This window comes from Typha latifolia, chromosome 3, assembly GCF_019914945.1.
Source record: "Typha latifolia isolate L0001 chromosome 3, TyphaL0001v2, whole genome shotgun sequence".
Classification (NCBI taxonomy): Eukaryota; Viridiplantae; Streptophyta; class Magnoliopsida; order Poales; family Typhaceae; genus Typha; species Typha latifolia.
Window position 1 is genome coordinate 1,190,651 of NC_133088.1, and position 12,845 is coordinate 1,203,495.

The following is a 12,845-nucleotide window of genomic DNA, read 5'->3' on the forward strand; positions in this document are numbered from 1 at the left end:
ATCATACCAGTCGTATTCTTTGCAATTATATTTATCTGTGGAGAGATGGGACCCCATTCAAGCTTATTTTCCTCCGCAACTAATAGTTGCTAGGTAGCTAATTTGAATTGTATATCTGTCACTAATGGGTTTCTTTAAGATCTTTTTGAAGTAAAGTCAAATCCCATACTTCGAATAGATTTTGTAAGCTAGGCTGCAATGTGATTTGCTTCACAGAAAATGTAGGATACGCGAGCAAAAGGAAGTAACAGAGTAGGAGGCGAATGTCTTCATTAGTGGTGAGGACAATGGTTGAGGATGTTAAGGAGTAAAGAGAGAGTTATAAGGAGCTAGAATCTATCTATCTAGATAGATAAGATAGATAGATGAGGCGGGAGAGGTGGGCATGAGGACTTGAAAATGTTCATAAGCAAGGGCAACGGTGTGCTCTCTTAGCACGGTAATGGACTCACAGTAGTTGGGGTAGACAACATTGTTGTGGCGTTTTCTGCAAGGTACTGCCAATAGTAGCAACAATTTGGTGTGAAAGAAAAGATTAGCACCTTTGAAGAGCCGGAGGCCGTCAGACCGTCGGCCCAATGAGCCAAATCTTGTTCAGCGTAGTCCACATATCCTTAGCAAAGAACAAGTGAATAAGTGGAAGATTGTTTCCTCAGACAGGGTAGGCTCTATGCGAACCCAACCCTAACCTGACTAGGATTAGTTTGGTTGGGAGTTTGCTCTAACAGCAGACTCAATTTGCCGAAGATAGCAATAGACAGATTTAGCGGTGGCTTGACTAGCAGGGTGTCATGCTTTCCTATAAGCGGGATATGGATCTCAAAGATGATCCCCAGATTCCCCCCTCACCAATGAGGGGCCCAAAGAGGAGTCCTATTATTAAGGCAAGTGATTAAAGTCCTCCTGGAGATGTCAGTTGACTGCTTCCAACCCTCTTGCACGCTCGTGATGAATTAATGTATGTTAGACTAGAGACTTTTGTAATGCCCATCGATTATTTAAACTGTTTGCCCCACCTCATACTTCACTATGCAGTTCAATCTTTTTGCTCTACCTATCATTTTTTCAATGACTTAAGATTGCTGAGCTCCAGCTTGTGGAGATCTATGCACTCTCTCTCTCTCTCCCCAAAGAAGTTTGCGCAACTTTGTGGAATTTGATATATCTGTTCTCGAATATTCTATGGGAAGCAATCTTGGTCTCTTTTGGTTATTTATTTTCCAGTTTCTTGCACATTGGATTCTTTCATTTATTTTATACTTCTTCTTTCTCAGGGGTGTTTGTCTCTCGTCAAATTCTGCGGCAGTGAGAGGGCTTTATTTTGTCGTCCCAACTCCCAACTCGATATATGTCTTTATGTCCAATCGACCACTCTTCTATAGTGCCAATTGCAAAGTTTGGGCTCAACGGACAATGGTCGTTCCATCAATAATAATCTCCTCTTATTCTCCTCCTCTTCGGCTTTCTCCTCCTCCTTTCCTTTACGTTAAAACTTAATAAAAAGCTTCCACTTCTCGCTGCCTCACCAGATATCTCCATTTTAGTATCACCCTAAATTCGATTAGTCCAAGTTGAGTACTAATTTAGCCTTTTAGTGGCGATAAAGTTGGCAATGTTCGCAGAACAACGACGCGTGGCATATAATGACTCGTCGCCAGGTCCTGTCATCTGATGCTGACTTGCAGAGACAGAGAATCTTAAGAAGATCTCGGAGGCAACTTGCGTGTCAAAGCATGACGTCACCGGAAACCGATACGTCGCCACATGTCGCTCTCCAACTTGCCCACAGCCCGCCCTATTCCTCCCCAGCCATGGCTGTCTCCCGCAATAGCACTCCCTCTTTTCTCGCGCCCACGTGGATGCACCTGGATGGGGCTATGTACAACTGGTCCCATGTCTGCCGTAATGTCCCTCCAGTCTCCACAGTCATCAACCACGTGGCGACAGAACGATCGTAACTCTGTAGGTACGTGTCATCTAGTTCTACGAAAAATTATTATTGAGTTCTATGACCGAATTGACTGTCCTATGAATAAAGTATATTGTAATATTATATGAATATTAGAAATATTTTTAATATGCCGATTGTTTATTTGTGATGATAAATGATATATAAATTACAGTGGTGATTTTTAAGTTAAATTATTTTTTGACCAATTTGTTGACTTAATACATAGGATAATTTATACTATATATAAATGATTGTACAAGTCATCAATTTTGTTTAATATAAATTATCTTTCTTTCTGTGATTGATTTTATGTATTATTATTTTTTATTAAATGAAATTGTTATCTCATTAAAGTGATTCTTAGAAGCACCTACATGAACTATAGTCATCTAGTTTTATAAACGTGCAGCCTCCAAATAGTGAAAAACTAAAAAAAATATCAGAAAAATCTTAATTAAAATTTTATTTAATTTATTAAACTTATATAGACCCACTGGATCTTCTGTCGTGGCTCACTGTTTGCGTGCCACGTCATTGATCAACCAGTTGGATAGCTTAATTCACAAAGATACTTCTTCGGATCACCGACGTAGGAAATATGATAGATCTGTAATTCAATAAATTTTTATGGCAGAGATTTAAATGCAAGAATAAAAGGATTGATGCTTTATATTCCATTAATATTTATATATATATATATATATATATATATATATATATATAGATAGATAGATAGATAGATAGATATACCGACACGTGTCGGTTAGCTCCAGCCCGGAGTTATGGAGGAGCGGCCACGAGGAAAGCAGCGATAAACGTTGTATCGTGGGGTTTATGAACCGAAGGCCCGTCTCGGTTGTACGCTGTTCTACGATGCCCACGTGTCGGTGTACGGCCGGCGCCACATCATAAGCTCGGGAATTCATGGGGGAGGAGACCCTTGTTTTGGCGTCGCCGCTGTGTTCCCTATACGTTCAACTCACTGGAGCTCGACACGTGGCTTTAGAACGAGGTTAGAAGTGCTTTATAAAGAATCCCTAATGGCTTCCCCCCTTCGCCTCTTCGGCTCCTTGTTCATTTTCGAATAACTTCGAAATCTGGCTTCTGGGTTTTATTATGTTCCTGTAATAGATGAAGAAATCCAAGTAAAGTTCGTTCCTTGGAGGGCGTACAGTGCTTGTTCCCATGGCGGGAGAGGCAGCGGAGGAAGAGATAGAGGAGGTCTCCGAGCGAATTGGAAGCTACCCGAGAGACTTTTTGAGGCATTTGAGCGAGATTAATTGCAACGAGGAGAATCTAGAAAGGAAAGGAGACGACTTGGGAGAGATTGATATCAACCTGGGGTTGTCATTAGGTGGATGCTTCGGAGTGGAGCCCAGTAACGAGAAGAGATTACTCCGGTCGTCGTCGGTCGCCGGGCTCTCGATTCCTCCCGTGGAGTACGATTTCCTGGAGGTTAATTTGCTGACGAGGACGTCTTCTTTGCCAGCGATGGCGGCCGACGATGAGCACAGGAAGAGGAAGGAGTTGCAGAGCTTGAAGAGGATGGAGGCCAAGAGAAAGAGATTGGAGAAGAGGAATTCCAAAGTGGGGGAAAGAGATAGGAAGGAGGACAATATGGATGAGGAGATGGCTACTGAGCAAGGTCCCAAATGCTTCCCCTTGATGTCCCAAGGGTCAATTGGATCTCAAGGGAGTGGCTTCTCAAGTTTTTCTAACCTTGAAATCCAGGAAACGCAAGGTACCAATTCTTCTCTAAATTGATCTGTAGAAATGAATCTTGTTAATATTTGTTTTTCATGTGCTTCATACATCCATCATATTGTCTGCATTTGTTCCATTTGCTGATAGATTTTGGCATGGGCTTGTTCTCTCTATCTTCTTGCTTTCCATTTATTTGGGAGCTATTTATCCGGGGAATTGGTGGCTGGTTTTATTTATTGTTTCCTTGTGGAAACTCTACTTGATTGTTCCTGAATGTGTTTGGTATGGTATTTATTACTTCCAGTGCAATTTGCAGTCTTTTGGTGTTGTTAATCATTAATTAACATTTGTTTACTTATTTGGTTGTTGCTTGAGGAATGTTACATTGTGGTTTTCTTAAAGCTTTATGTCGGCAAGTTTCTCTCTTTTAGTTATTCAATTTACTACCGATTCCTTGTTGGAAAGTGGAATACAAGAAACAAATTAATGCGCATTGATCCACAAACAACTTTTTGACAAAAAAAGTCCTCTTTGTTTTTCTTAAGAGTAAATATATTCTGCCTAACTATACTGTATCAAAGGATTACAGAACAACTTCTAACATTGGCATCCTTCATCGGGAGTACATTTTACCTCAAATCTCTTGGTGATGTCAGGATTTGTTCAGGATTCGGTACTTCATTTTCTCAAAAAGCCTGCAGATGAGCTTCATTTCCTTCTATTGCAAATCTTCTTGCTGTCCTTACTAGCTAGTGTACGTAATAAGAGGAGAGTTGTACGCAAATTCAGGTTTATATTAAATCTGTCTTTTGCTTATGATCGATACCAATTTGAGTTGCGATGTTGCTTCCTACTGGAACACTTACATATTGAAGTTAGAACAAGAGTATCTGGCAATCCTTTGATAAGTCAATGAAACATTTATTCAGACATGGGAAAAAAAAAATCAAAAGTGAAACATTCAAGTCGATTATATTAATTTATTTAGTTGTTCAGTATTTGTAAGCCTGCATTTTCTAGTGAAGTTATGTTGGTAGCTTATATCACCTGTGGTAGTTGCTTGTTTATTACTTAGGACAATCATGCATGTATCCTTTATATTCCCAAATGATTAAAATCTATCCTTCTAGATTAATTATTTATGCCAACCACAAATTATCTTGATGTGGTATTTGACTAGTGATGCTTTTTGTATATTATCTCTTGATATTATATCACTGTCTGATGATGACTAATTCATATCTATAGCATGCTCATCTTATCTGGTTGCTGGCCTGATGCTTCTTATTAGGTATGTGGAACTGAGCCTAGGTCACAAACAATTAAATCAATGATTCTTTGCATTAGATTACAACTGCGATCATTGTCCATATGTGTTGTTTTGAATGTTTAGCAATTAGCAGCAATGGATCATTTATATATGTTCAGACTTTCATATTCTGGTTGGAAACACAAAGTTCTGATGCCATGCAGCCCCACAAGTAGGTGGAGCCTAGAAGAGTAAATTGATAAACGAATCACCTTGTGTCACATATGCCTATGATATACTGCACTTGAATTAATTGCCGTCCTGTTATTTTTTCAAAGTTTGGTCTCAACCTCTGGATTCTATGTTTAAGAACATAACCTATTTTACAGAGGTCAAGAGGCCACCTTCGGTTGAGCATAACGAGCACAAGGCGGAACCTAATCTAGCAGCTGGTATGGTGCGAAGACTGCATAACTATGCCTCCGGTGAGACTGGCCCAACTGGAAAAGCCGATCTAAGAGCAAAGGAGGCGGTGGGAGAGGCGAGAAAGGGCACGATGGAGGAGATGCCATGTGTGTCCACAAGAGGAGTCGGCCCAAATGGGAGAAGGATTGAAGGCTTTCTGTACAAGTACAAGAAAGGGGAGGAGGTGAGGATTGTCTGTGTCTGCCATGGCAACTTCCTCACGCCGGCAGAGTTTGTGAAGCACGCGGGAGGTGGCGATGTGACTCATCCTCTCAGGCACATCGTAGTCAGCCCCTCTCCGTCTACCATTCTATGATGACTATGCTCCTCTCCGTTTACTTCCGTTGGGAATCACAATCTTTGTCCAAGCTAATTTGGAGTGATTAACAAAATATCATTTAAACATGCGAAAGAACAAGGATTGAACTAAGTGAAAGAGCTAAAGAACTAAAGAAGAAAATGTTTCTTTTCTTCCTGTTTACAGTCTTGAGTCTTCTAGCAAAGTAGAGATAAATTTTTTTTTTCCCTTTGTTTTGTTACAACTCGTTCTTTGTGTTATCAAGTAGGAAAGCTTTACTAGTATCACAATGTTGCATATAAACTCTGGAAGGAGAAATAAAGTAGATTTTTGAGGAGTTCATTTCTTGCATGACATATAATTCTTCCTCATATCATCCTTATACTAGCATTTTATTTCCTCTTTCTGAGACGAAAATGACACTATGATACCAAATTCGAGGTTAGCTGCCAAATATTCTTCAATTCAGATTTGGCTTACCTTAAGAACACACTACATTTTAGTAATTTTACGATTAACACCCTTTTTTTTTCAGGTTTTTATAATCTGACTCTATTTTGAAAATAATTTTAGTTTATACGAAAGTCTTAGAATTGCATGAAAAGAACCTCGAATTTTCTAATTGGGTGTTCCCGTTGACTTTGGGCGACGCCTCGTGTACGTGGATGTCCTACATTGGCGGACGTGAAGTCTACCCAGGTGATTCCTCATTTACGAATTAATCGCTAATCATGTTTAGATAAAAACGAACGGGTGAGATGAGCATCCAATAGGAACACGAGAGGATCCTATTAGTTATTCCTGCCGGATATTCCAATCCTGCCGGATATTCCAATCCTGCCCTCCTGTATAAATAGCAAAAGTGGACAAGAAAAGCGGGAGCGAGAAAGACTCCCTTCTTGGTGCCGGAGATCGAGCAAAGGAGGGAGAGATCGAGAGATCGAGATATCGAGAGAGAGAGAGAGAGCAATGGCTTCATCCTGTAAGAATCCATCATCTCAAGTTAGCTCTCTTTTAATGGTTATATTTCCCTATCCTTATATCTATGCTTGAGGGGTGGAGTGAGATTGATGTCGTACATTCGTACTCGCTTGCCCAATGATTAGACCCAATTCTTTGGGGAATTTAAGTGGAGATCTGCTGCTTGTGATGCTTTAATTCTGGTTGTGTTTTTCATGATATTATCGTTGCAATTCGCATTGTAATCGCAGTAGTAAGGGTCTTGATAGATGTAGCTGATGGCGATTGCTATCCAGAGTGGAAACCTAGGGGAGGTTTTCTTGTAAGATTCATGAAAGACGTAAGCTTGGTGGGTTTCAAAACCTAGGCTTTCGTCAGAGGCGAATAATTTATGCTTGATGTTTCCTGGTTATTTTCAAGGAGTAATTGCCCAAGAGTTTCTGTTGTGAGATTTATGTGTCTTATCATCCTTCACAGGGTGTATCCCTTTTCTTCTTCTACTGATCTTCGAGGGAATTACTGCAAGACCATTTTATCCGCTGCCCAGTAAGATGGAGAACAAAGATAAGAAGCCCCTTCAGACACACCGACCATATAACATTGCTCATAGAGGATCTAATGGGGAAATTCCTGAAGAAACAGCTGCTGCTTACATGGTAACACACATTCTTTTATGGGTCTGTATATCATTAGAGATGCATTAGTATGCAAAACTTCAAAAGCGAAGCTCATTCTTTTGTCATCAGATCAGCAATGACTACACTGTTATGCTTACGTAATCTGCCGCTACAAATTTCATCTTGCAACATAGCACTATGTTGCGATGCTTGAAATTGCAAAATTTGAATGTTGCCAAATTTACAAGTGTGTAGTACTTATTTTTGGTTCTTGCAGAGAGCCATTGAAGAAGGCGCTGACTTTATAGAAACTGATATCTTGAAATTGCAAAATTTGAATGTTGCCAAATTTACAAGTGTGTAGTACTTGTTTTTGGTTCTTGCAGAGAGCCATTGAAGAAGGCGCTGACTTTATAGAAACTGATATCCTTGCTACTAAGGATGGTTCATTGATATGTTTTCATGATGTAATACTTGATATTACCACTGATATTGCCGAGCATAAGGAGTTTGCTGATCGTAAGAGAACCTATGAAGTCCAAGGGGTAAATACTACTGGGTGGTTTGTAGGTGTGCACATCTTGCATCTCCTCTCTTGTCAAGAATATACATTCAAATTCATATACTCATGTTTATTTTTATTTTCTAATTTGTAGTAAACAATGTTTTGCCAACTGCTTCAAGGTTTGTTATTCTGGCCACTTGGAGCCGCCTGTTTTCGGCACTTTATTTAAATCAAGACAATGATAATGCTTCAGAAGCTCACCCATCATGCAGTATATAATTGAACTATCAAAATAGCGTTGATAGATGGCTTACTTTTAGCGCGTGTGATCATCAGGTTATTATGTTCAGGAGTAAGCATTCATGGAAGTTGTAAACTTCCAGTTAGATAGATTAGTAGAGGCGATGGAAGGAGAAACTTTTAGAGAGATTATAGCATGGGGAAGGTCAATCCTGCTACACTGGGATATGGGATATGCTAAGTGGCCTCACACTAATATTGGAAGATCTTATTGGAACTTCATTTTATCCTCTGACCTCTAGCATCCTAACCTATCAGAACAAAAACTAGTAACTGGCAGAACTTATGAGGGAGTAGACACTCCTATATCAAAAGATTCCCTTATGGGGCGGAACTTTCTTGGATGACTCACCAAAGCACGAAAGCCAGGATCATAAATGATCCTCCTGAAACAAAATGCTGTAACTGCCATATAATACTTACTACAAATCAGTTCGGCCAGTTGGTAGAAGTAATTAGTAAGGCAGATATTTTTTTATGGTAAAGTATGCTTGTTCACTTGATTCCTATTGTTTACCTCAGTGATAAGGCTGATAGGTCGCAGCTTAGCTGCTCTTCTAACTTTAACTTGGAAGACATTATATGCCTTTTTTTTTTACTTCATTTACTACATTTGTATGCGCATATATACTTTTCGTATCCATCTATGATCTACATGAATTTTGTACCAAAAAAAAGTTTATATTGTTCTTAATCAAGATATTATATGCATCATTGTCATCCAAATCTTTCTGAATAATATGCAATTGCTATAGACTATAAATCAACTTAATTACGAAGTCTCACACACCTGCAACCAACATTGTAAGAGTTTGTTCCAAAGTTATTAAATAATTTCAACAGAGCAGATTATTCATTTATGAGAAGCATCCGAGTCTACAATATGCCAGTGTGCTCTAGTTGTCTTCTTCATGCTTTCCATCGTTGTAAAAAATAAAGAATTTTGTCGCATCCTTTTCTCTATATAATATTTCTGAATTTGGTTTATATGCAGTTGACTTCACACTCCAAGAACTTAGATCCTTAAAGGTGAAGCAACGATATAGCTTCAGAGATCAACGATATAATGGTATGTTGCATCTTGGAGCCTTATATGGTCCTTGCTTCATTCTAAGTTTCTTTACTCATATATATACATATACATACATATATAATTTAGTGTATTATTCAACTTGACCTTGAGGTACAATTAACTTTTAGTCATAATCAACCGTCTGATGTGAATATGCTTATATTTTATAGATCAGCCTTTTGATTAATAGATCAACATAAATCTTGGTGGCTTAAGCTGAATGCCTTTCCTGTTCAACTTATAGTTTAATATTTTGCATGGATGCTTGAACTGTATGTTGCTATATTCATTTCATTTTGTCTGTTGGGAGTAGGTACGCTTCCTAAATAGTTATAGCTGATCCACAATGTTTTGTAGCATGGTCTAAGCTGCCACATATATAGCTGCATATGCATATGGCAATCCTCTAAATGGTAAGGGACCACATGGATTGCATTATACTTGTGCAATGATCTGTAAAGCTGTTGGAGTGCTCCATGGAGAAACTTAGTGGGCCTATACTCCTGGCTATACTTTCCAAATAATGGGTCCAGTCAGATTGGATTACTATCCTTTCCATCTACTTGATAACCATCTAAAAAGAAAAGCAAATATTCAGAGGAGGAATTTTGGTTGGATACTTTTAAAATATCGTTCACATGGACACATTATTATACAGTTACACCTGATTTTCGTCTCGGACATGAAGCCATAAAAGTCAGAGTACAGCATGCATTTGATTGCATTGAATCTTGAGCCATCATGGGTTGAGGCTCTGCAAGTATAAGATCAGCCTTGTAAACCTCAAAGGAAAATGGCCCATTGGCCCTTTACCGGCCCAACCACCTTTATGTCAGTTTTGACCACTATTCATCTACTAAAACAGCTTCTTAATTGATATCAATTCTTCAAGAGACATAAATAGGGGATGCAAATATCTTTGCTAACTCTGTAATCATGTTCAAGTCTGTTCATAACTATCTAGATGTCATTTAACAAGCATAAGCTGTGTCAAGTTTGACATTGAATATCTGAGAAACTAGTCTGTTAGGATAACTGGTTCAAAACTGACATATCAAGAGTCAGCTACAGTCCTTAGCACAAAAAGTTCTCTTCGCTACTTAGAGAATGTACTCTGCTTAATTTGGTTACTATGTTCTTTAATAATTGTTTTCTCCTCTTTTCTAGAGAATGCTCTTTTATTCTTGATACGCAAGAGAAGCCATTTTTCTTCCTGATGTTCACAATTGCAAATATTGTTCTCATATTGGAACGCAGGGAAATTCTCCATTATTACATTCGAAGAGTTCATCTCGATTGCGTTAGATGCCAACAGGATTGTTGGAATATACCCAGAGATTAAAAATCCAGTTTTTATCAATCAGCATGTAAGTGACTTTCACCATTCAGACGAACCCATTATTCTGAATGATCTAAAAGTTTTACACGATCATACTATTTTTATAGACCATGACTAGATAACAACTGATTTTACCAATACAATTTTATATTTGGGGGTTTATCTGAGTTATTGATAGGAGGATTATTTAGATAAGTATGTTAGTTATGGTAAAGAAAAAAGTTTTTTTTCAGTAATGTTGCCATTTTCAGTATTAAGCACTACTAATCCTCCTCCTCCTCCTCCTCCTTCTTCTTCTACTAATCCTTTTTTTTCATACCGTCCTTTAATGTATTAATGATATGGTTTTATTTTCTATGTGAAGTTCTCTAAATGATTAATTAGACTTATGGCAGGTCAAATGGGAGAAGGGAAAGAAGTTTGAGGACAAATTTATGGAGATGCTCCTGAGGTATGGGTATAAAGGTGTATACCTGTCAAAGGATTGGCTAAAGCAACCAGTGTTCATACAATCCTTTGCTCCTACTTCTTTAGTATATATCTCAAACTTGACGGACTCTCCGAAGATTTTCCTAATTGATGATGTTACAATTCCAACTCAGGACACCAATCAGGTTTAGAATTTTCTGCTTTTAATAATCTGCTCAAGATCTCCACTCTATTATTTTTTTCCTTTAAATTGTAATCTTGACATGAAGGAAAATCTGCTAGGTAATATGCAAATTGATGATTCTTGGATTTTCACATCTTTATGGATGGATCATTTGTTGAATGTTTGCCCTCTATTTTAAAGATAATCCGTTTCATTAATTGTGCTGTGATGGTAAACTCTTTCTAATAACTTGTCTCATTTGTTGTGCAGTCATACTGGGAAATAACTTCAGATAGTTATCTGGAATATATAAAAAATTATGTAGTCGGAATTGGTCCATGGAAGGACACCATTGTTCCTCCAACATATAATTACTTGACTACCCCCACTGATCTTGTTGCGAAAGCTCATGCCCATGATCTTCAAGTAAGCTATTTTCATATCTTTTATACACTTCAGTTTAAATATTTACTTAGCTTCCCGCAGTTAATAAATTTACTTGGCTTTCCAGTTTTGAAATGATATTTATAGTATATCACCAGTTACCATGCAATTCCACTTTCTGCTGGTTTTGCCAATCTCTTAATATATTTATTTTGGTTTAAAATTTAAAAAGGATGTCCTTCTAGCATCTCGCGAATACGGGTCCTGTGGATAGTATACCTTCATTATTGAAGAGACTGCTTAAACTATTTTATTATTGAAGAGGCTGCTAACAGCGATCAGATTGAAATGTTGAAACTCATAAAGTGATTCTCAAGAAAATGATAATTCAAGATAAAAATAGTCTGGTTCTTTTCTGTTCATCTGAAAAGGGTTCCCAATAATCCTACAGCGTCAGTTTTGTCTGGAAAAAGAGATATCTGTTGAGACACACTACCTCTGATGAAAGATCAAGGAAATTTTTTTTTTTAAAATGGAACAACTAATCTCATGGATAAGGTCCCAGTATGTTTTGTTCCTGCGGTTCCTGATATTTTTCTCTTCAGAGTCTGGTGTATAATAAATGCATGAAGACATGATAGTAATGTTATACAATTTTTTTTTCTCATTAGCTCATTCATTACATGTTTAAAATTCTATAACAGTACATGAAAGTACCACCTTATAATTTTTCTGCAACTATCAGTGGTAGGCTGGCTGCAGGGACTATGATAAACGCGAACTTATGATATGGTGATCACAGGTACACCCATACACTTACAGGAATGAGAACAAGTTCTTGCACTTCAATTTCCATCAAGACCCATATGCAGAGTACGATTACTGGATAAACAAGATCGGTGTTGATGGATTATTCACGGATTTCACCGGAAGCCTTCATCAGTATCAAGAGTGGACAGCTGCATCTGCCAAGGATGAGAAGAATGCAGACGGCCTGTTGCATGAGATTGCCCTTATGATTTCATCTTACAACAGAGACTGAGCTTTTAGTTGGGCACGGTAGGTAATATCTATTTGCTCTTCAAATGTGTAACGTGATTTATTTGGAAAGACTCTTATTTGTTACCCGTAGATATTTTATTGCTAGTTGGTCGGAATAAGAATTCTGGCCTAAACTCTTATCCTTCATAGAATTCAGTTGCCCGTTGAAGGGGGCAATAGGGCCAGTCACTTCTGTTGGTTCTACTATAGGTATTGCCAGAAAATAGAATATTCTTATTTTATTTGTTTAAATTTTCTACATAGCAAAATAACACGTACAGCTCTAAGATGCTTAGAATTTCTCATATTTTCTCTCTGCATTGGTGTACAGAGAATATAGTGGAATAATGTAAACTGATATATTTCTT

General features: G+C 38.0%; 2 protein-coding genes across 4 annotated transcripts; both read left to right on the forward strand.

Annotated features, from left to right (window-relative positions):
- The first annotated feature begins 1,004 nt into the window (after positions 1–1,004).
- LOC140783235 (ninja-family protein AFP3-like) lies at positions 1,005–6,009 on the forward strand. Of its 2 annotated transcripts, XM_073130034.1 has the most exons (4): positions 1,005–1,966; positions 2,676–2,963; positions 3,083–3,692; positions 5,294–6,009. In XM_073130034.1, exons 3-4 carry the CDS (start codon positions 3,137–3,139, stop codon positions 5,683–5,685), a joined length of 948 nt encoding a protein of 315 aa, XP_072986135.1. In that variant the 5' UTR covers positions 1,005–1,966; positions 2,676–2,963; positions 3,083–3,136; the 3' UTR covers positions 5,686–6,009. The 2 variants fall into 2 exon arrangements, with proteins under 2 accessions (XP_072986135.1, XP_072986136.1); XM_073130035.1 differs by lacking the exons at positions 1,005–1,966; positions 2,676–2,963 and having other exon boundaries at positions 2,988–3,692.
- Positions 6,010–6,493: 484 nt separating this feature from the next.
- Positions 6,494–12,782, forward strand: LOC140784163 (glycerophosphodiester phosphodiesterase GDPD6). 2 transcript variants are annotated; one of them, XM_073131404.1, is made up of 8 exons: positions 6,494–6,649; positions 7,105–7,283; positions 7,631–7,814; positions 9,044–9,118; positions 10,379–10,488; positions 10,856–11,074; positions 11,323–11,478; positions 12,239–12,782. In XM_073131404.1, exons 1-8 carry the CDS (start codon positions 6,637–6,639, stop codon positions 12,476–12,478), a joined length of 1,176 nt encoding a protein of 391 aa, XP_072987505.1. In that variant the 5' UTR covers positions 6,494–6,636; the 3' UTR covers positions 12,479–12,782. The 2 variants fall into 2 exon arrangements, with proteins under 2 accessions (XP_072987505.1, XP_072987506.1); XM_073131405.1 differs by lacking the exon at positions 6,494–6,649 and having other exon boundaries at positions 7,141–7,283; positions 7,522–7,814.
- The last annotated feature ends 63 nt before the right edge of the window (positions 12,783–12,845 follow it).